Genomic DNA, 23,977 nt, shown 5'->3' with positions numbered 1-23,977 from the left:
GTACATGTGTTTTTGTGTGGATACTATGATGTGACCAACTGTACATCTTCCAAATGTGGAAATAAGACACTTCACCAGCTTCACCTGATGGGAAACATCAGCCCTGTCTTCCATATCTTCTCAGAACAGATGATGAGCCTTTTTTGGCTTCACTTCCCGTAAAAGGGTGGAGAAAGCTGTTTTTAATTTTTTTTTTTTTTTTTTTTTTTTTTCTGACTGGATCTTTTCAACCCTTTTACCAGTTTTGTTTGGAAAAAGCAAAGAAGAAGCACAGCGAGCAGATTACTCCTCATCTAAAATGTGAGTTATAACTTCTTTTAATAATTAATTAGTACTTGAATAGCGTCGCGTATATCTTTAACCCTTTCATGCATGAATTATGAGAACCTGAGTCGAGATTTTTTTTCCAGTGTTTTTATTCCTCTTTAGGCATGAAAAAAACAATGTGATTGAATTTTTTTTTTTTTTAATGAACCTGTTTTTCATTTAGTTAGAAAACATCCACTCAGCTGGACACCATGCATTTAATTTTTGAAGCACAGAAACATGTATTTAAAACCCATAATCAGAAAGTCATATACTGTGTGAAAACTATTCATTCATTCATTTTTTTATTTTTTTTGAGCATTTACAGAATACATGCAAATTCAGAATTCCAAAATGACTCATCTACACTCGAAAAGGAGTGGGAAGAAGAAAAACTATGAAACAAAAACATTTTTCATGCAGCTAATCTAATGTTTTCTCACATTTTAACATACTCTCATACTAGTTATTACTAATTTCATGGTGATTATATGCAAAAAAAAAACAAAAAACAAAAAAAAACTGTTAATTAGAGTCTAATAACAATTAGCAAGTGATTTAAAGCATGTTACTGCAGATCAGGTTTATCAAGAACAGCAAAATTACAGTAACAGTATGAATTGTAGTGGATGGGATGATACTTAAGTGTCCACTGTGTTGGCTGATATGCAACTAAAACAACAAAACCTATGAATATACAAGAGAACAGCTGTAGAATAACTGTCCACTGTAGTGACCACTACGCATGAAAGGGTTAAAGAAACTTTAATCTTTGAAAGAACATTGTGTTAGATTTATACATAGCTGTAACATAATACAAAGGCTAAAGAAATCATTCAAATAATAAATGATAACTGTTCTTGCATGAAACTAACCCTCAAAGGTCTAAACAATATCTGCACCAAAGCATATCTAATCTAAAACCCCCCATGTTAAAAATAAATTTAAGTAATTCAGGTAAAATATAGTTTCTCAGCTTTTCAGCATCATCACATGTGTCCTATTTGGACGTTCAAAACCTCTGCTTTATTTTCACTTAATGATAGATTTTCCTGAGAAAGTCAAATTTTCTCCATTTTTCTCTTTTTTGAAAAAATAAACTTTAACCTAAACTGAGATTTTCTGAACATCTATGTAATTAGTAAATTAAATATAACAAAATACCTGATTTCCACTGAAAAATTAGGTAGAGGATAATATTATAGTAAATGGTGATACATTTTAACCTCACAAAACAAAGGTAGTGAAAAATTCATTTGAAAACCACCATAAAAACAGTTGTAAGTCATTGAGGTTCACCACTTTGGTTTCTTTTTCACACTTTGCATAAAATCATGATGAAAAACCTATTTAATGTAACAGTGACTGTCATTTTGGTTTTCTTTCTATATTTAGAAGATGAGGACTTGTCTCCTCTTCTGCCTTCTCTGCCTGATGGCTCCTGTGAGTTTTGGTCAGATTCCAGGTCCTCCTGGTCCTAAAGGTGACATAGGGGATCCTGGGGTTCCTGGGCTCCATGGGTGGGATGGTATACCTGGTTTTCCTGGTCCACCAGGTGCGTTTTACCAACTTCACCACAAATGATACAAGAGCAGTTTGGGAAAACCAAATAAAAAACTGTTCAAAACAGAGATATGATCAGTAATTATAAATCAACTTCTTGGGGTTACTCTACATCATGGAATTTATATACACTAATGACATAATATTTTGTTAATCCAACTTTTACTTTGATTACAAGACACATTCTGTGTGGCATAAGTGTTGTACATATTTCAGTCTGGACACTGTAGTTGTAGTTGTCAGCCCTTTGTTTGTTTTCAGTATTGAACATGTCTTCCACAGAGCTGTGATGTGTTTGATTTGTATTTTACCATGACTGTTATCTGTATATTTTCATCTAAATCAGAGGTTCTCAAGAAATTAACAAAAAATATAGAAAAAATACTCTGACAAAATAAAAATTAAACAACTATCTATCTAAACAAAAAGTCGACCTGTGGGGCTTCATTTGTATAAAATAACTGCCTATTCTAATAATAACGAGAAAAGCACTTGGAGAGTGCAGACCTCCGCCAAGGCAGATCAGCCCCTTCCCAATCGCCACCAAAATTTAATCATTTGTTCCTTGTGCCAGTGTCAACATTTCCTGAAAATTTCATCAAAATCCGTCAATAACTTTTTGAGTTACCTCGCTAACTAACAAACCAACAAACAAACCCTGATGAAAACATAACCTCCGCCCAGGGCCGTTTCAAGATATCTGGGGGCCCTAGGCAAGAAAGTAAAGTGAGGCCCCTAATACGCGAAAATGTGGTGGTCGAATCACCGAAGAAGAAAAATAAAATCCAGATGCGATTTCCTGTTTTCTGGTGCATTTAATGAGTCATGAATTACTCTGTATTACGCAACACAGAGTATCCACCAGAGTGTAGTAAAGGACACAGTGTCTTCAATTAGGCATTGTTGATGGGAATGACACAAATTGTCACTATCAGTTGGCGCTGACAGAAATTTAAGCAAAGCACCTGAAAAAGAAAAAAAAAAAAAGGCATTTGGTGAGTAGGCTTACTTTTGTCCTTATTCTAGAAGTATATGATTAAAGTGCGGAGGATTTGATAGTAACTTTGCAGGAGAAGAACTTCACTTCCCATAATGCACCAAAATGTAACGTCAGACCTCATCCGGGAAAACTACCTGAGCACATGGTGCAAAGTGTTGCGATGTGTTGATGGGCAAGTGTGGGAAATATAGATAATTACAGAGTTTAAAATGTAGGATTGTGATTACATGGTTCACAGACACCGCCATTAATTTTTTTGATGTTGTATTTGAATATTCTGAATATTTGACGATTTTGAAAAGTGTTGTAATTTCCTAATTATTCTAATTGTTCTTGAACGCCTCATGTATTGTTGACGTGTGCTTTCCTTGAACGTGAAGAAAAAACGCAGTGAGGGCACAGAGCTGATGTGAGGGACTTTAACAAATGTTGGCTTGAAAATACAAACTTTAGCTGCAGTCCTACTCTAGTCCTCTTCTGTGCCTAAACCAGCTGACACACAAGGAACAGACGTACTGATGAGACGGACAAACGCAATGGAAAAGGGACATTTTTCTCCTAATGGGATGGAAGGATCACCAACGGAAACTGCTTGCTAACCGAAAATGTCCATTGAACTGGATGGATTCTTTGTCCAAACTGGATGGGATTCATAGGAGCAGACGATTTAGTTTGGAATAAAGTTGTGTGGGTGACCGCAGCAGGAGGCAGGCAACTGTCCAGAGTAAGTGAAAACACTTCAGTAGGCTTAGCTTTGGGCTTTTCATGACTAAATACTGTTAATGCTGTCATACTTCGGTCCTCCACATCCAAATTATTTAGCTCAAAAGAAGTTTTGGAACGCTGTCCAACAGTAGAAAAGGGTGATGGAGAAGTTGTGTTTATTCTGTCCTTAAATTCTTCCAACAGAACACAGTTTTGTTGTGTGTATATGATTAGTTCTTGAACTGAATCCTCCCCCTCTCATGCTAACATCTATCTGTGTGTTTGGTCACTGATGTGAGGGCTTTTGTTCACACACTTTCAAACATATCACACAGTTGTAGCCTATTTGGAGAAAACAATGGTTTACTTAATACTTACCGCTGTGTCGTTGGCGTTTTTCCTCTTCTTCTTTCTTTTTTGTCTTTTTGCAAACCCTGAAGGGTAGGAGCGCTTTATCATTGCTGTTTTTAAATGCTCGCGCCGCCCTGCTCAGTGTGGACAGACCGTTTGTTCCACTGACAGCAAGTGGGGGGTATGATGGGGGGTGCGCGAGGGCAGACATTTCTACATGACCCTCATAGCGTTTGTCATTGCATAGGTGGAATCCCCCTAGTTTGGGGGGCCCCAGTCACAAAACAGTACAGGAGAGGGTTAGCGCTGCCTCACTGTGGTGGTTTGTTTACAATGGATGGTTTTTAATAAGTTGTACAGATAAATGACCATGCGGCCATCGGGGGCCCTCTTCAGCGAGGGGCCCTAGGCAACTGCCTACCTTGCCTACGTCATCGCGACGGCTCTGTCTGTACCATGTGACAGGGTGTTTTCAAATGCTGGAGACGTTGTGTCAAAAAAAAAAAAAAAAAAGAAGAGAATCACTTCAAACCAGAAACTGTTATTTCTGAATAAAAATAAATAAAATCTCCCCTGTTCTGTACATCATTGTCCAAATTACACAAGCATGTTCAGTGTCCTCTTCCTAGTTCCACAAACACTTTCACTGTCCTCTGCCTGTTTAAGTCCATGACATTATCCTAAAGTGACAAAAAAAAAACATTACACATCCTCCTACGTATGATACCACCATCATTTGGGGGAAATTCACACACAGAGAATACATTCAAAGATATTTTATTATACGCATATGTGAAAATTTATGTAGAGAAGTTATTTGGTCATACATTTTTTGTTATTCATAGTCATTCCCAAGAGCCATAACAGACCCAAAAAATTCAATGCATCACACATTCTGTGGTTCAGATCCAGCTACCTGTGATTATACACATGGCCAGTAGGAGGTTTCATGTGCACATGAAGCATCGAGAAAGGAACCCTTTCTCGAACCAACTGGCTCAAGTGGTTTGATGCCTCATGAGGCTTCATCTCACCATCACTAGAAGAAGGCAGAACCAGGCAGACGGGTCAGGCTGGGGATCAGGTGACAGGTTGGCAGGGCAGGTCAGGGACGAACGGGATCAGACACGGAGAATCAGGCAAGAATAACGCTGGAATGTTTCACACAGGGTAGAAAACAATCTGGCAGAGAACAAAGGAGAGAGAGGTGAATATAAACCCTCTACCTGATGAGCCCAGCTGTGCTCACAGGTGAGGGGAATCAACTGATGAGGTGTGGCAGGCAGAGCAATGGGGAGGTGTGGCAGAGAGTGAGACAGAGGAAAAGAGAGAGAAAGAAAGAGAAACAGCAGAACAAAAAGACAGAGATGTTACAGAAAAAGCATTTGACCGTGTAGCAGGGCCGGACTGAGACTCATTTTCAGCCCTGGAGTTTCATACCTCAGACCGGCCCACTTTAGATCACGACCAATTATTATTAAAATCATGGAATTATAACCTTACATGTTAGGTCTACACACTGTTCTGCAAAGCCTTGTAATTCAGTGCATTTTCTAAAATATTTCCAATTCAGTGCAAGTAAAGGTTGCTTCACAATGTGGATTTATTTCAACAGTGAGTGCACATCAACATCTCCAACATTATTATTCCTCACAGCACAACAATAACAATCTATATTTTTGTTCTTATAAGTGTTAACATTTTTCAAACCTTTAAAATGTTTGAAATGAAATAAAAGAATATATAAAAATATTTAATAAAAAAATAATAAAAAAATAAAAAATAAAGCCTACTGCACTTTCTAATAACTCTATCATTTTTGTATCCTCTGCAACAAAAGATTTCCATCACAACTTCCTTGCGGTTTGTTCCATCTTTGCTATTGAAAACTTTTGGTATAGTTATATCAGGGGTTTGATGAGGATGATAAGAAAAAAATGTATGTATGTCCTGTGACTGAGGGTGAGCAAAGCAATCAAAGCTAACAACAGACTCATCTTCATCTGTCTCATGACTAGTGGTTCAGGGTTGTGCTGCTGAGCTGCTCTTCTGTCATCAGCAGACTCTGCTCTCCCTTTCACACTTCCTCCAGTTTCTCTAGACTCGCCTGCACCTGGATCACAATAAAAAATAATATCTACAGACATTTGGACTTACTGAACTAATTAAGATATTTACATTGGCAAAATATGCAGGCTTATTCAATATTACTTTATGCTATTGCCTTTCAGTTGTGGGCTTTGTGTATTTACTGTCTCACTTTTAATAATAAAAATTAAAATAGGTCAGGACTATGGTTTGGGTATAGAAAGTGGTTTTACTGGAACTAATGCTTGTTCACACAGTCTGTTCCAACAGCTCACCTTATCCTTCCATCCTGACAAGAACAATCCCCTCATCACTACTGGCTCCTGGCTCTGCTTCTGACACTAAATCACATTTTAAAATGGTCATAATTCTCAACACAAATCTTCTATTTTGCAAAGCCTTGGTGTCAGTTTCATTCATGTAGTGCTGAATCATGGAGCATCTCAGAGCACCTTTCATACTGAACAGGCCTACACCATACTCTTCATTGGAGCCTATTTCTTCTAATAATATTCAGTCTATGAGCAGTCCTACCTGCCCACTCTGGACTTGTGGGCTCATGGCTGGTGTCTGCTGCTGGATCTGCTTTCTGACTCTGAGGAGCTACAACACAAAGTTTCGCAGTTATGTGGTGTCGCATCATACTATTATTTAAATTGCATAATGTTATGTTCCACGTCACAATGCCACACAATTCACTGACTCGATAATTAACTAGCTGGAAAGGTGGTTTACCCGTTTCATCATCCTCATTAGTTTCCAACCGGGAGGTCATTTTTGAGAAAAAGTTGCAGATTTTGGCACATTTGGCTGCATTTGCTTCCAGAGCTTTCCTCTTTTTAATTCTTGCTTCTCCACACCACCCTTGCTCTTTCTATTATCCATGTTTCAAAGAGCAAACACAGCTGACCATCCACAGCCTACAGAGCACAGATCATATATGCTCCTCAGCTGCAGTATAGAGCTACTAACCGTATGCAAGGACAGATTACGTCAGGTCACGGTGCGTCTGCTTGCTAGTAGAGGGGGTGGGGCCCAGGAACAGCGGTTGCAGTTTACGTGATCAGCCCAGTGCTATGACTGACACCCCCCCATATATATATATATATATATATATATATATATATATATATATATATATATATAATTTTTTATTTTTTTTTTTAAAGTGAACTCTGGCCCTCGCGGCCTAAATATTATACCGGCCCACCGGGAATTGTCCCGGTCCTCCTGATTAGCCAGTCTGGGCCTGCCACGTAGAATGGTAATATTTATTTTACACACTTCAAAAATTTGGGTTTGGTACGATCTTTATTTTTTGGGTGAAACTATTATACACTGCTCCTGTCTCTTCAGTTCGCACAAATAATACTTTTTCCAATCAATTTCCTGTCAGCAGAGGAACGAGGCAGGGCTGCCCCCTCTCACCCCTTCTTTTTGTGTTAGCTATCGAGCCACTAGCATTAGTTTTGTGTCAAAATACTGGAATTAAAGGGATCACAAGCGAGGGCCAAGGACAACGCGCGTCTCTTTATGCTGACGATTTGCTTTTGTTCATATCCGACCCAGACACCAGTTTTCCACATGTTTTTAATATTCTTTAAAAATTTGAAAGATTTTCAGGATACAAGTTAAACCTTGAGAAAAGTGAGTTATTTCCAGTTAATGCTGCAGCTTGTAATTATCCACCTGACTCACTTCCTTTTAATACAACCAACCAGTTTGATTATTTGGGCATCACTGTTACTCAAAAATATTCCGATCTTTTTTCCGTTAATTTTCAAGCTTTACTAGATCAGACAAAGTCCACCCTACATCGTTGGTCCTCTCTTCCTTTATCTGTTGCTGGTCGCATAAATTCTGTCCAAATGAATATTTTACCTAAATTTACTTATCTTTTCCAATGTTTACCAGTTTTTATCCCCAAAACATTTTTCAATAAACTAAACAGCATCTTATCAACTTTTATTTGGAATGGCAAGCCACCACAGCTTTCATGGACTTCGCTGCAACAGCCTAAAAAGTTGGGAGGAATGGCTGCTCCAAATTTTATCTATTATTATTGGGCTGCAAATATATGATCAATTGTCCCCTGGCTTTATGAACATCCGGGAGCTGATGCGCTATCATGGTTACAACTGGAGGCAGCATCTTGTCACCCATCCTCTCTTTCAGCTTTAGTTTTTTCAAATACAGTTCCTCCACCTGAGTATACTAAGAACATTATTGTAAAATGTACTGTTAAAACTTGGATTCAGTTCAAGCATCATTTTAATTGGACATCAATTTCTCTAAAAGTGCCTATCCAATCAAACCATCTCTTTAAACCAGCTCTATTGGACAAAGCCTATTCTGTTTGGGAAGACAGGGGGATTAAGACATTTGCTGATCGGTATGACAATGGCATATTCATGTCTTTGACCAATCTTATTGATAAATATCAGATCCAAAACAGAGACTTTTTTCCCTACTTACAGATTCGTGACTTTATGTCCAAAATAACACCTCAGTTTCCTAATGCTCCAGGAATAAATCCATGTGACTCAATTTTAGAACATCCCCAAGCACTGAAGGGAATCATTTCAACGCTATATAATACATTTCTAAATATTCAAAATTAATTTTCCTCAGTTTTAAAAGGAGAATGGGAAACTGAGTTAAATTTAACAATTTGTGAAAGTCTATGGTTTAGTCTTTTAAAGAGGGTTCACACATCTTCCATCTCCACCAAACAGTCATTTATGCAGTGTAAAATTTTGCATCGCTGTTTTTGGACCAATCAAAAGATGGCAAAGATTTTCTCTGATGTAAATCCAAACTGTAACCACTGTGGTGCTGCTCCTGCTAATCATGTTCACATGTTTTGGTCTTGCTCAAAACTTAATACTTTTTGGAATAATATTTTTGCTTTGATTAGCACTAATTTGGGTAAATCAGTGCAACCATGCCCCCTACTGGCTATTTTTGGAGTTTCCTCTCCTGCACTGGGATTATCCAAAGCCCGAAGTGACTCAATAGCTTTTTGTACACTATTTAGCCCATCGTATGATTCTGTTTAAGTGGAAGGATCCTCTGCCACCCACTTTTGTGCAATGGGTGCATGATTTACTTTTCTTTTTAAAGCTGGAAAAGATTAAGTTTTCTGTTCGTAGACAAATTAATTTGTCTTATCAACACTGGAATCCTTTTTTCTCTACTGTCAACAAGAGTGTCCTGCTGTCACCTGTGTCCTTTTGACGGAGAACTGTGTTGTTGGTTTGCACTGTATTGACTCAGCCCTGAGTATTGTAAAGAGGAGTTGATAACGGTATTTATCTTGTTGCTTTTTTTTTTTTTGGGGGGGGGGGCTTGGTAGGTTTGTTGTATGGTTTGTTTGTATATGTTGTGTCTGTGTAGTCCCCTGTGTATGGGTACATGTTTGTGTAAATGTATAATTTGAAATAATAAAAAAAGATTTAAAAAAAAAAAAAAAAAGATCTGGACCAGTCTATGTGTGTGAATCAGGTCTCATGCACCTGAACCACTCTTTCAAAAGCCCAATGAGCTGGAGGATTCCATGCATTGTCTGGTCTTCATGCTCTTAATGGTTGTTTAAGAAATGAGAAGCTACTCATTGCATCAGTCAGGGTCAAAGAACTTGTTTTAGCTGAAACATGTTAATCACCAGTGGTGGCTCGTCAATAGAGGGCGCTGCCCCACCTGTCTCACAGGAAGAAGAAGACAATAGGAATCATTTTAAATAATATAATATTAATAATAATTAATATAATTAATGATTTTAATAAAAATATTCAAATGTATATTCAAATAAATGACCCATGATACAGCCAGTGAGTACTGTGTATAATCTGCATTCAAGTGTAGTTCAAAAATGTTTTCAGGTGTTTAATGAGCGGTCAAGTCATGTTTCCTGTTTGGGGCACCTCCTGACAACTCCATAGACTGCTCCAGGGCGAAACTGCCTTCAGCTGTCGACTCTCTGCAGCGCAGCCTTGGAGGCCGCTCATAAGTTACACCCACAGGAACTGAGTGCTGACCAGTGACGTGCAGTGGGATTCATGGCTGGGGAGGCACTGACTCTTTCAGAGCCAGATCTACAAATATATGGTGGCCTGAGAAACTGGAATAGAGAGAGTGAGCAAAAGGAATGGCCTGGGTTCGTATATGGGCTGTGCATCAAGTCAGCATAGGTAGACTGGCAGGAACTCAACAGGAAACCTTCAAAAAGAGCCATTTCTAACTAAAAATAAAAAAAGTTTATGGTCTTACCTTTATTTGTACATGAAATCCATGCGCCGATCCTGGTGAATTAAAGTGTATAAAAAAGAACGAAGAAGATTATAAGCGCATGAATCTGTGGACTCACAGGCGCCATCTATCATGAGGCAGGGGTACTGTTTGCCTCCCCTAGTGACTTTTTCACTGTGGTTTTATGATTAATCTGCGAGCCTAAACACATTACAGAAATACATTCCATACATTATGCACATTATGGAAGGATAGAGCATATAATCAGAGTGTTTGAAAGCATTTTAACTGCGATATACAGAGGGACAGCGACACAATATTTTCATCGGGTACCAGCAGAGTTCATGAGGGGAGTAGACAGTTCTCCGGGAGGCACAGCACAGCGCTGCCTCTCCTCCCTGTATTTGAACGGAGCATGCGGAAATTCTGCTATTCTAATTGAAAAAAATTAAAAAATAAATAATAATAATAATCACAATATTGGATTCGAACGGAAAATGAGTTTATAGGACATACCAGCTGACAACTATCAACATTTATTATATTTTATAGTCAAGTTTTTTTTTCTTTTCAAGATTGACAAGGGAGGCTCTGCCTCCCCTGCCTCCTCTGACTGCACGTCACTGGCGCTGACGGATATTACCTCACAGGTTACAAAACAGGAGATGTACAAAAAAAAAAAACGGGAGATCACCAGGTATAACAAAAAATACTACATTAATACAACAATTAACACAAAAATTATTGATGAAACCAGATCAAAATACATATGATGAATACACAAATGTGTGTTATCACTGGAGACATTCTTTTACATTTACAGTTTTCTTACAAAATGACAGAGGATGTTTTTGTGGAGTAGAAATGGTTTATGGATCAAATTTGGTGGGTTTTGGTACAGTTTATAGCCACCCCTGGTCATTCTTGTGTTAAGAAATACTTTCTAGATTCCTTCATAATGAAATGTTCCTATTGCTTTAAAGGGGAGAAAGGTTTTCCAGGTCGACCAGGAGATCGTGGAGCCCCAGGAAGACGTGGGGAACCTGGGAGACCAGCTACATGTGATACAGGTCAAATATTGTAGATATGGCTTTGTGTTATTTAAGTCCTGATCGTGGATGCTGTCTGTCCACATGTGATGTCTGTCTGCATCCCTGAATGTGATTCTGTGCTGGTGTATTGTGTGTAATTATATTGTATGTGCTGCTTTTGTATGTTTTTAGTATATGTGCTGTCTCTGTGTGATTGTCCTGATGTTTCATTGTTCTCTCTTATTTTTATTGATTTATCTTGTCTCTTAGCTGTCTTAACTCTCTCTTTTAATTCAATGTGCTGTAATATATTGTTTTTTTTGGGTGCCTATTGTCATCAGGCCGGAGACTACAGCAGGATACTAGTCCTGTTGGCTAAAGCTGCCCTTTTTACTGTTATTGATACAGTTAATTAATTAGGATTGTCCACGACTTAATAAACTAAACTAATAATAATAATAATAATAATAATAATAATAATAATAATAAAACCTGCCTGATCATTTACATCAGTATAATGTTACATATAGAATTCAGTAACATTACAGCATTTAGCGAAAAGAAATAAGGAGTTAGGATGGGTTCTTTGTATGTGAAGATATATTCTTTCTTTATGTTTGGATCCATATAGAAGTATTTGAGGTAAAATAATCAGTTGATCAGCTAATCATTGCAGCCCTTTACATCTAACCCATTTATTAAATACTACATTAAAGGTCCAAAAACAGTCTGTACTTTGGTGTCTTTTATATTAACATAATCTGAAAAGACAAGACAGATATTATATTTGTAACGAGGGTTAGTCTGTACATGTGTAAACAAGGATGGAAGATTATTAACTGGCAACATCATTTGTACAATCCAGGTCCCTCCAGTTCCATTATGAAGGAGCTTGAAACCTTCAAGACAAATGTTGCAAAGTTAGAGCGGGGTAAGTATTCAGAGGTGATGTAGTTTATTTGCAAATGTTTATAACTGTTAAAGATCCACAACTGTTTTTGTCACAACTCCAAATGATTTTTCTTTCCTCTTTCCCAAGTGATTTATAATATTATTGTCTATATTTGGCATTTTTCAGTATAAATCATTGATTTTCCTTTGTTTAATTCACTGTTCATGTTGATGTTCGTAAAATGGTGTTTTTTTTTTCCTTCCAGCTATAAACTATGACTATGTCCAAAGAGTTGGTGAGAAATACTTTGTGTCATATAAGGACAGAGGTTCTTTCTCCATGGCTGTTGAGTTCTGTTCTCAGTGAGGCTTAGAGCTGGCTTTGCCCCAAAATACAGAGGAAAACGACCGACTCTCTCATTTCTTTGGCTCTGATGACAACACGGTGATGTGGATAAACATCAACAATAAAAAAGGGAATTTTGAGGTGGATATGGAAAATCGACCTCTGAAGTTTGACAAATGGGCAGTAGGGCAGCCGGACAGATCAGTCCAGGATACCGGCTGCACCATGCTGACAGAGAGTGGCTTCTGGAGAGTCACACACGACTGTTTTCAGCATGTTTATATTATCTGCCAGTTATAGAAACCAGTGAATTTTTGCAAAGACATTTTTTTATCATGTATACCAATGTTTAGTAGTTCAGCATCTGTACCCCACTTGTATTCTCATCCATCAAAATGTAAGCCATGACATTGTTAATGATATCCAACTGTACAGTGAATATTCTACAATAAACTATTATGTGTGTAACACTAAGCAGTCTGATTATTCAAAAGAGATAACTCAAGACTCAAGGTGAATTTAGGCTGAAATACTTGAACGACATTAACCATTTTAGAACTTATCCAACCTCTATACATGACGTATCAGAGGTGATTTCTCATAGACTGCAAGAGAAGCCCGGCTTCCCCTAAAATTACGAAAATTAAATGGTCAAATATGTATGGTTGTGTTGACATTTCATTGACTACAAATGTGTTAGAACACGTTCACCTCAAAGACGAGTTTGTTCAGAATCAGCTTTATCACAAATCAGCGGACTTGATGTTGTTCACTTCTCATACATTCCCGTTGCGCTGTTTTCTCATTCGATCTCTGCTCAGTGCATTTGCCCGTAGACGCTTGGTGTCCATGCACTTCAATGGGACTGAGTGGAACAGTTTTTTTCATTGCCTTAAAACTGGACAGTAATTGGATAAATGCCACGATGTTGTCCCGCCCCCGGACGCCTGGTATCTCTGGGGGTGAATGGAGCTGTGGGCGGAGCTCGGCCAGGCTGGACACCAGGCTTCCATGGGCTGATTGGAGGATCCCGTTTGATTGACAGCTATTTTGAGATCTACTCCTTCACTTGACACAGTTCAGTTTAATACCGTGGCACATTCTGCTGTGAAATCGAGAGAGAAACCACTACGAAATTACTCGTTCATTTCTTGCACTGTAAATACGACACACTCATTTTACTTCCTTATTTCAATTTAACATAATTTCAATGTTTTCTTGTTTTTAGTTACATAATTTAATCATTTCTTGTTCTAGTTTAACATCGTTTTGTAGATAGTTAAATCAATCATACTGTTGGCTAGGTTGGAGTGAAAGGAGCATCTCTTGTTTAAAAAGGCTCAAGTCCTACACCCGCAACACAATGGGCCAAGGCCGTCTAAGCAGCCTAGCTCTGCTGGACATTGAGAGGACACTGGTCAAGTCCCTGGAAAAGATGCCTACTTGGTACGATAAGGTCACTGACCACTTTCTTAAAAAGGAACGGAGGGCCGAATTTATGTTTAAATGACTTGACAATTTTTTTGATGTAAGCCGACAATAAGCTTCCCCTCTGAAGGACAAGCAGCCACCACTGTGATGTATGTATGGGAAAAATGTTAAGGTTCCAGAATTAGTGTGTTTACCAGAAGTGTCACAGACAGACAGACAGACATGCTGATGACAAAACCCCCTTCATCCAGGCCCAGGGGGTAAAAAGCTACAAAAATTATAACAGTGGTTCAGTTATGTAAAACAAAATAACAGCTTTTTTCTGCTTTACTCTTTTCAGTATGTCAAGTGGATGCCAGATGTTTTTCAGGGAAAATGAAAAACATTCTAAAATGAGAAAAGTAGAAGATCACTGAGGACTATAGAGGAGAATACAGTGGTTACCAACAGTACATGTGTTTTTGTGTGGATAGTAGCGGTGCCCTTAGAGCCACGCCTCTCCATGTGAACATGTAAAGTGTTGAAAACAATGTACCAAGGTTATAATAGTTTTGGATTTTTAATTATAGTTTAGTTTTAATTAGTTTTGACTTTTTTTTCTCTTATTCAGTTAGTTTTAATTAGTTTTTAGAGCAGGTTTGTTAGTTTTTATTAGTTATCGTTTTTTTCTGAATGCTTAGTTTTAGTTTAGTTTAGTTTAGTTTTAGTATTAGTTTTAGTTATTTCATATATTTTATCTTCCTCATCATCCTATTCAAAGAAATTAGTGAGGCATGGATATGGGTTACCCTGGACACTTTATTTGGGGGTCGGGTTAGGGCGGCTCATGGACTGAGCAGAGACACAATGTACCGTACAATGTATAAATTCCCTATAGCAGGTTTGGGGGGGGGGGGTGCAATCCATACACAACGTCACTTACGTGAAACAATGCGAAGATGTGCAAAGCATGAGAGGAGATGCACAAAGCAGCCAGCAGTTAAAGCAGATAGAAACATATATAAACCAGCTAACCAGCAGTTAAAGCAGATAGAAACATATATAAACCAGCTAACCAGCAGTTAAAGCAGATAGAAACATATATAAACCAGCTAACCAGCAGTTAAAGCAGATAGAAACATATATAAACCAGCTAACCGGCAGTTAAAGCAGATAGAAACATATATAAACCAGCTAACCGGCAGTTAAAGCAGATAGAAACATATATAAACCAGCTAACCGGCAGTTAAAGCAGATAGGAACATATATAAACCAGCTAACCGGCAGTTAAAGCAGATAGGAACATATATAAACCAGCTAACCGGCAGTTAAAGCAGATAGAAACATATATAAACCAGCTAACCAGCAGTTAAAGCAGATAGAAACATATATAAACCAGCTAACCAGCAGTTAAAGCAGATAGGAACCTATTATAAACCAGCTAACCAGCAGTTAAAGCAGACAGAAACATATATAAACCACTTATAAACATATATAACCCAGTCCATCAGCAGTAAACCACACCTTAGCAGATCTCTCATCTCTTAATCATCTCCAGTTCCATTATTAGCCAACTTTGCTTCAGTTCAGTTCAGCTAGCTGTTGCTAGTAACATCAAACGTTTTTTAACATTCTAACAGGTTCCATACCTCTGTAATTGGATTAGTTTTCATCCTCCTCTTTTCTCCTCTTCTAAACTGTGCAGTTCAGGGCTTGGAAGGCCTTTTCATGGTGATAAACTCTCCAGTGTTAACCTGGATGCTAGTCCTGTTTGACTCTGTCCTTTAGCTCTGCTCTGTTTCTGTCACTCACGCGCACACACACGGTACACAAAAAAGAAAAAAACCCGACCCCACGCATCACTACAGTAAACCCCAGACAGGACTGTGCTGCTTTGTGCCAGCTTTAGTCTGTATGTTCCAGGTAGAGTGGGGACCAGAAGACAACTTGAAACCCACAGTGACCAGACATGACAGACTGTGAAGTGTCGTATGGTGCTGCTAGCTCAAACTGCTGGAGCGAAATAAATTAATTTCATATCAATCCGACATTGACAAAGACGAAAACGAAGGGAATTGTATCCATAATTTTTATACGTTTTAGTTAGTTTTGTAAGCTCACAATACAGTTTCAGTTAGTTATCGTTTTTTTCTTTTAATTAGAGTTTTTATTAATTTCAGTTAACGAAAATGTTTTTTCAATTTTAGTTTTCGTCATTTCGTTCGTTTTCGTTAACGATAATAACTTTGCAATGTACGTGTATGTTATGTATTATTATACAGTGGGAACTATAGAACTGTATGGACTGAATGTTAAATATGATTGAATTGCCGTGGAACACAGTCACCGATCGAGTGAATCATATACAGTTGTCAAACACAGGTCTATAACTCACTGTAACTTGTTTCTCATTTAAATTATTTGGAATTCAATAGAATTCAATGTCTTAATGAAAACCTCATTAAAACGAACTCTGCTTTGGTTCCAAAAGTGGTCACATTAGTGAGGTTAAATTCTATTCATTTTATTAGTGTATATGATAATAAAAAAAAATACAGTTTTATGTGATTTGAAGCATCTATAACAACCCTGGACCCCATCATTCTCCTGTCCTCCCCCCTTCCATTTTTTCTGGATCTGCCACTGCTATGATGTGACCAACTGTACGTCTTCCAAATGTGGAAATAAGACACTTCACCAGCTTCACCTGATGGGAAACAGCAGCCCTGTCTTCCATATCTTCTCAGAACAGATGATGAGCCGTTTTTTGTCTTCACTTCCCGTAAAAGGGTAGAAAAAGCTGCTTTTAATTTGTATGTTTTTTTCTGGCTGGATCTTTTCAACCCTTTTGCCAGTTTTGTTTGGAAAAAGCAAAGAAGAAGCACAGCAAGCAGATTACTCCTCATCTAAAATGTGAGTTATAACTTCTTTTAATGATTAATTAGTGCTTGAATAGCGTTGCGTATATCTTTAACCCTTTCATGCATGAATTATGAGAACCTGAGTCGAGATTTTTTTCCTGTGTGTTTTTATTCCTCTTTAGGCATGAAAAAAACAATGCGATTGAATTTGGGTTTTTTTATGAACCTGTTTTTCATTTAGTTAGAAAACATCCACTCAGCTGGACACCATGCATTTAATTTTTGATGCACAGAAACATGTATTTAAAACCCATAATCAGAAAGTCATATACTGTGTGAAAACTATTCATTCATTCATTTTTTATTTATTTCGAGCATTTACAGAATACATGCAAATTCAAAATTCCAAAATGACTCATCTACACACGAAAAGGAGTGGGAAGAAGAAAAACCATGAAACAAAAACATTTTTCATGCAGCTAATCTAATGTTTTCTCACATTTTAACATACTCTAATACTAGTTATTACTAGTTTCATGGTGACACTATGCAAAAAAAAAAAAAAAAAAAAAATTAAGAAAACTGTTAATTACAGTCTAATAACTATTAGCAACTGATTTAAAGCATGTTATTGCAGATCAGGTTTATCAAGAACAGCAAAATTACAGTAACGGTATGAACTGAAGTGGATGGGATGATACTTAAGTGTCCACTGTGTTGGCTGATATGCAACTAAAACAACAAAACCTCTGAATATACAAGAGAACAGCTGTAGAATAGCTGTCCACTGTACACTGAAAAAATATTTTTTGGTGCAGTAATATTTATTAGGTTATCTGTCACAATTTTGATTTTCTAATTGTAAGTATCAGTGAGAACTGGAATTATTCAAGTAAAACTAAATATGTCATTTGTGTAGTAAATAAACTGTGTGGGAAGAGTAAGTTGTATTATGTATTTTCACATAATATTCAAAGGTTAAAGTCATTACACATGAACCTAGAAATACCAAGTAAGTTTTAATAGACAATGTAAACTGCAGAAAAAAATTGTAAAATGTTGTGTAAATGTTACTTAAATATTGTACATTAATAAAATTTAAAAAAAGTGTTGTAGTGAGCCACACTGACTGTAATGGGGGCAGTTTATGCCGAGTCATGTGACTCACGTATTTTACAGTGTCATTGTGTCATGTGACAGTCCGCTACCTTGCAAGTTGTAAGTATTTGTTAAAAGCAAGTTGCTGTTCTGTGTTCTGTAGTTCTATGACTCAAGTTCTGCCTATAGGGGAGAGTACCTGAGTGAACTGGGTGGAAGCAATAATTCAGTTTGACACCATGACTGAATGGTCTGTGCTGCTGTCAGACAGTCTATGCTGTTTTTGACATGAATTGTTTTATTAAAGTAAATGTCACTATTGAGAAGTGTAACCAATGTTCACTCTCTGATGACTTTGTTGTACCAAAACATTACAGTATTTGAAAATTACCGTGAAAAGCCATTAGCTTTAGATGCATTAGCATTAGTGTTTTTTAGCTTAAAGCAGTCAGAATGTAAGTAAAACTTACAAAGGAGAAAGTATAATTCAATGACCATATTAATAATCATCAGTAAATTACCTGAGGTTTGCTAGTAAAATTAACATATAACCGCAAGTAAAGTTTACTTGATGATCGTCCGTGTAGAATTTACTTACAATTCTAAGTGCAAATACTTTCCTAAGTTTTCCTAAGTAAATAACACCCCCAATTTTTTTTCCAGTGTAGTGACCACTATGCATGAAAGGGTTCAAGAAACTTTAATCTTTGAAAGAACATTGTCTTAGACATATACATAGCTGTAACATAATACAAAGGCTAAAGAAATCATTAAAATAATAAATGATAACTGTTCTTGCATGAAACTAACCCTCAAAGGTCTAAACAATATCTGCACCAAAGCATATCTAATCTAAAACCCTTATCAATACATTTAAGTAATTCAGGTAAAATACAGTTTCTCAGCTTTTCAGCATCATCACATGTGTCCTATTTGGACGTTCAAAACCTCTGTTTTATTTTCACTTAATGATAGATTTTCCTGAGAAAGTCAAATTTTCTCCATTTTTCTCTGTTTTGAAAAAATGTCCTTTAACCTAAACTGAGATTTTCTGAACATCTACGTAATTAGTAAATTAAATATAACAAAATACCTGATACCTGATGGTGGTACATTTTAACCTCACAAAACATTAAAGGTAGTGAAAAATTCATTTGGAAACCACCACAAAAACAGTTGTAAGTCATTCAGGGTTCATTACTTTGGTTTCTTTTTTCTTACTTTGCATAAAATCATGATGAAAAACCTATTTAATGTAACAGTGACTGTCATGTTGGTTTTCTTTCTATATTTAAAAGATGAGGACTTGTCTCCTCTTCTGCCTCCTCTGCCTGATGGCTCCTGTGAGTTTTGGTCAGATTCCAGGTCCTCCTGGTCCTAAAGGTGACATAGGGGATCCTGGGGTTCCTGGGCCCTATGCAAGGGATGGTTTACCTGGTCTTCCTGGTCCACCAGGTGCGTTTTACCAACTTCACCACAAATGATACAAGAGCAGTTTGGGAAAACCAAATAAAAAACTTCAAAATAGAGATATGATCAGTAATTATAAATCAACTGCTTGGGGTTACTCTACATCATGAAATTTACATATACTGCTGACCAAAAATAAAATCACACACATAATATTTTGTTTATCCAACTTTTACTTTGATTACAAGACACATTCACTGTGGCATAAGTGTTGTACATATTTCAGTCTGGACGCTGTAGTTGTAGTTGTCAGCCCTTTGTTTGTTTTCAGTATTGAACATGTCTTCCACAGAGCTGTGATGTGTTTGATTAGTATTTTACTATGACTGTTATCTGTATATTTTCATCTAAATCAGAGGTTCTCAGTAAAGAAATTGACAAAAAGTACAGAAGAAATACTCTAATGACAAAATAATAATTAAACAACTATCTAACTAAACCAAAAGTTGACCTGTGGGGCTTCATTCGTTTAAAATAACTGCCTGTTCTAATAATAACAATCAAATAAATTGACCACAAACCAGTGTTGGGCAGTAGCATGAACATACCACAGAATTTTTCCCCACAGCCCTAAAATTAAGATGATACACTGTCTGGATAAAAACAAAAAAAGTCTCACAATATTTAGTTGGACCACCTTTAGCTTTGGTTATGACATTCATACATTCAGTGTGATGTCATTTATGCCTCACAATGTCACAATAAACACAACATTTATTTAACATCCGTAGTTAACTTTAACGTTGTTTGCCAAGTTCTTGTATAAGTGATGGAGAGTCAGACTGGTGTGTTTGGTCTCCAGTACTTCCCAAAGGTTCTAACTGGAGTTAAGATCTGGACCAGTCTATGTGTGTGAATCAGGTCTCATGGACCTGAATCACTCTTTCAAAAGTCCAATGAGCTGGAGAATTCCTGGCATTGTCTGGTCTTCATGCTCTTAATGGTTGTTTAAGAAATGAGAAGCTACTCATTGCATCAGTCAGGGTCAAAGAACTTGTTTTAGCTGAAACATGTTAATCATCAGTGGTGGCTCGTCAATAGAGGGTGCTGCCCCACCTGTCTCACAGGAAGAAGAAGACAATAGGAATCACCTAAAATAATTTTAATAATAATTAATATAATTAATAATTTTAATAGTGCTGGGCAGCGATTAAAATTTTTTAATCACAATTAATCATGTGGATTTTTATGATTAATCACGATTAATCGCATGGTTATATGGGGGGGATGCCGGCATCATCAGCGTGTATTTCCTTTCAGTGATATTTCAGACTCAAAGTACTTCGGTGATGAAAAATAATTCCACATTCCAGTGCTTACAAACAACTTTGTCCTTCTCAGCCCCACCATCTGAAGACATTTAAAATGAAAATGTCCATGGAAAAGACCGGGACTTTTCTCCATGTTTATGTCCCCACCAGTTTATTTCCCCTTGTGAGTGATTGACAGGAGTCTTAAGCCCACTAATAAGTACTAATACTAATAAGCCCAATAATATGTGATGTTCAGTTGTTAAAAGCAAGAAAGGGGGCCTTCTAGTGGTCAGAATAAGTTGCACTAACGTATGTTTTGTCCTTGCGGTGTTACTGTAGCCAGTTCGGACATAAGAAGGAACTAACAGACGTGTTTCTTTCACTCTGTTTGTATGGCCCGAAAAATGTTTGCCTGTGAGTATTTTATGTTCAGTTGTTGTAAGAATGAATAGTATAAAATATATCTGATGTGAACCTTTGTTGCTGGATAAAAAGACATTGTAAATCTTAAGTTAATCTGTAAATGCTAATCGTTAGCGTGTCTATGGATTTTCCTTTTCAAGTTAGCATCGAGCTAGCGATCTTTTTCCCATTCATTTAAATGTATAATGCCATGTAAATGTACTAAGGCAATGAACAGAACTGAGACATATTTTGTATGTATGTTGCAGTTTTACAGTGAGTCTCAAGTAAAAGATTTGGAGAGAAGTTTTCGGCGTCCGGCTTTTCTTGGTAAATCTGTTGTCTATCTGCCGAGCTAATCGCTACACGCACACAAGCAGGAGCAGAATAATAGGAGTTAGAATAAAACGGCATTAACGTGAGATTAAAAAAAAAAAAGTGTTGGCGTTATTTAATGAATGTGTTAACGCGGTAATAACTCATTAACTTGCCCAGCCCTAAATTTTGATAAAAATATTCAAATAAACAAGCCATGATACAGCCAGTGAGTACTGTGTATAATCTGCGTTCAAGTGTAGTTTAAAAATGTTTTCAGGTGTTTAATGAGCAGTCAAGTCACATGTTTCCTGTTTGAGGCACCTCCTGACAACTCCATAAACTGCTCCAGGGCGAAACTACCTTCAGCCGTCGACTCTGCAGCGCAGCCTTGGAGGCCGCTCATAAGTTACACCCACAGGAACTGAGCGCTGACGGATATTACCTCACAGGTTATGAAGTGGGAGATGTACAAAAAAAAGAAAAAAAAATAAAAAAAAACACAGGAGATCACCAGGTATAAAAAAATTACTATATTAATACAAGAATTAATACAAAAATTATTGATGAAACCAGATCAAAATACAGATGATGAATACACAAATGTGTGTTATCACTGGAGACATTCTTTTACAAAGAGAAATTTTTTACAGAATGACAGAAGATGTTTTTGTGGAGTAGAAATGGTTTATGGATCAAATTTGGTGGGTTTTGGTACAGTATAGCCACCCCTGTCATTCTTGTGTTAAGAAATACTTTCTAGATTCCTTCATAATGAAATGTTCCTATTGCTTTGAAGGAATCCCAGGTCCACCAGGTCCACCAGGAGCTCGTGGAGCCCCAGGAAGAACTGGGGAACCTGGGAGACCAGCTACATGTGACGCAGGTCAAATATTGTAGATATGGCTTTGTGTTATTTAAGTCCTGATCATGGATGCTGTCTGTCCACATGTGATGTCTGTCTGCATCCCTGAATGTGATTCTGTGCTGGTGTATTGTGTGTAATTATATTGTATGTGCTGCTTTTGTATGCTTTTAGTATATGTGCTGTCTCTGTGTGAATGTCCTGATGTTTCATTGTTCTCTCTTATTTTTATTGATTTATCTTGTCTCTTAGCTGTCTTAACTCTCTCTTTTAATTCAATGTGCTGTAATATATTGTTTTTTTTGGGTGCCTATTGTCATCAGGCCGGAGACTACAGCAGGATACTAGTCCTGTTGGCTAAAGCTGCCCTTTTTACTGTTATTGATACAGTTAATTAATTAGGATTGTCCACGACTTAATAAACTAAACTAATGATAATAATAATAATAATAATAATAATAATAATAATAATAATAATAAAACCTGCCCGATCATTTACATCAGTATAATGTTACTTATAGAATTCAGTAACATTACAGCATTTAGCGAAAAGAAATAAGGAGTTAGGATGGGTTCTTTGTATGTGAAGATATATTCTTTGTTATGTTTGGATCCATATAGAAGTATTTGAGGTAAAATAATCAGTTGATCAGCTAATCATTGCAGCCCTTTACATCTAACCCATTTATTAAATACTACATTAAAGGTCCAAAAACAGTCTGTACTTTGGTGTCTTTTATATTAACATAATCTGAAAAGACAAGACAGATATTATATTTGTAACGAGGGTTAGTCTGTACATGTGTAAACAAGGATGGAAGATTATTAACTGGCAACATCATTTGTACAATCCAGGTCCCTCCAGTTCCATTATGAAGGAGCTTGAAACCTTCAAGACAAATGTTGCAAAGTTAGAGCGGGGTAAGTATTCAGAGGCGGTGTAGTTTATTTACAAATGTTTATAACTGTTAAAGATCCACAACTGTTTTTGTCACAACTCCAAATGATTTTTCTTTCCTCTTTCCCAAGTGATTTATAATTTTATTGTCTATATTTGGCATTTTTCAGTATAAATCATTGATTTTCCTTTGTTTAATTCACTGTTCATGTTGATGTTCGTAAAATGGTGTTTTTTTTTCCTTCCAGCTATAAACTATGACTATGTCCAAAGAGTTGGTGAGAAATACTTTGTGTCATATAAGGACAGAGGTTCTTTCTCCATGGCTGTTGAGTTCTGTTCTCAGCGAGGCTTAGAGCTGGCTTTGCCCCAAAATACAGAGGAAAACGACCGACTCTCTCATTTCTTTGGCTCTGATGACAACACGGTGATGTGGATAAACATCAACAATAAAAAAGGGAATTTTGAGGTGGATATGGAAAATCGACCTCTGAAGTTTGACAAATGGGCAGTAGGGCAGCCGGACAGATCAGTCCAGGATACCGGCTGCACCATGCTGACAGAGAGTGGCTTCTGGAGAGTCACACACGACTGTTTTCAGCATGTTTATATTATCTGCCAGTTATAGAAACCAGTGAATTTTTGCAAAGACATTTTTTTAAAATTATGTATACCAATGTTTAGTAGTTCAGCATCTGTACCCCACTTGTATTCTCATCTATCAAAATGTAAGCCATGACATTGTTAATGATATCCAACTGTACAGTGAATATTCTACAATAAACTATTATGTGTTTAACACTAAGCAGTCTGATGATTCAATAGTGATAACTCAAGACTCAAGGTGAATTTAGGCTGAAATACTTGAACTACATT

General features: G+C 37.0%; 2 protein-coding genes across 3 annotated transcripts; both read left to right on the top strand.

Annotated features, from left to right (window-relative positions):
• The first annotated feature begins 218 nt into the window (after positions 1 to 218).
• LOC115421359 (mannose-binding protein C-like) lies at positions 219 to 12,997 on the top strand. Of its 2 annotated transcripts, none has more exons than XM_030137213.1 (5): positions 219 to 300; positions 1,702 to 1,861; positions 11,245 to 11,331; positions 12,158 to 12,223; positions 12,450 to 12,997. In XM_030137213.1, exons 2-5 carry the CDS (start codon positions 1,705 to 1,707, stop codon positions 12,548 to 12,550), a joined length of 411 nt encoding a protein of 136 aa, XP_029993073.1. In that variant the 5' UTR covers positions 219 to 300; positions 1,702 to 1,704; the 3' UTR covers positions 12,551 to 12,997. The 2 variants fall into 2 exon arrangements, with proteins under 2 accessions (XP_029993073.1, XP_029993074.1); XM_030137214.1 differs by having other exon boundaries at positions 252 to 300; positions 1,705 to 1,861.
• Positions 12,998 to 16,657: 3,660 nt separating this feature from the next.
• Positions 16,658 to 23,867, top strand: LOC115421357 (mannose-binding protein C-like). Its single transcript, XM_030137211.1, has 5 exons — positions 16,658 to 16,852; positions 19,197 to 19,353; positions 22,138 to 22,224; positions 23,059 to 23,124; positions 23,350 to 23,867. The coding sequence occupies exons 2-5, from the start codon at positions 19,197 to 19,199 to the stop codon at positions 23,727 to 23,729; spliced, it is 690 nt and encodes a 229-aa protein (XP_029993071.1). The 5' UTR covers positions 16,658 to 16,852; the 3' UTR covers positions 23,730 to 23,867.
• Positions 23,868 to 23,977: the final 110 nt, after the last annotated feature.

This window comes from Sphaeramia orbicularis, chromosome 6 (genome assembly GCF_902148855.1).
Source record: "Sphaeramia orbicularis chromosome 6, fSphaOr1.1, whole genome shotgun sequence".
NCBI classification, from domain to species: domain Eukaryota; kingdom Metazoa; phylum Chordata; class Actinopteri; order Kurtiformes; family Apogonidae; genus Sphaeramia; species Sphaeramia orbicularis.
The sequence above is the reverse complement of the archived record's forward strand: the minus strand, read 5'-3'. Positions and strand labels throughout refer to the sequence as shown.

What these genes read in the sequence shown, in the direction of transcription:
- LOC115421359 (XM_030137213.1), top strand. Translation starts at nt 1,705, where the DNA reads ATGAGGACTTGTCTCCTCTTCTGCCTTCTCTGCCTGATGGCTCCTGTG. An exon ending in ACCAGCTACATGTGATACAG is followed by an intron (nt 11,332 to 12,157) that starts GTCAAATATTGT and finishes TGTACAATCCAG; the next exon opens with GTCCCTCCAGTTCCATTATG. An exon ending in TGTTGCAAAGTTAGAGCGGG is followed by an intron (nt 12,224 to 12,449) that starts GTAAGTATTCAG and finishes TTTTCCTTCCAG; the next exon opens with CTATAAACTATGACTATGTC.
- LOC115421357 (XM_030137211.1), top strand. Translation starts at nt 19,197, where the DNA reads ATGAGGACTTGTCTCCTCTTCTGCCTCCTCTGCCTGATGGCTCCTGTG. An exon ending in TGGTCTTCCTGGTCCACCAG is followed by an intron (nt 19,354 to 22,137) that starts GTGCGTTTTACC and finishes ATTGCTTTGAAG; the next exon opens with GAATCCCAGGTCCACCAGGT. An exon ending in TGTTGCAAAGTTAGAGCGGG is followed by an intron (nt 23,125 to 23,349) that starts GTAAGTATTCAG and finishes TTTTCCTTCCAG; the next exon opens with CTATAAACTATGACTATGTC.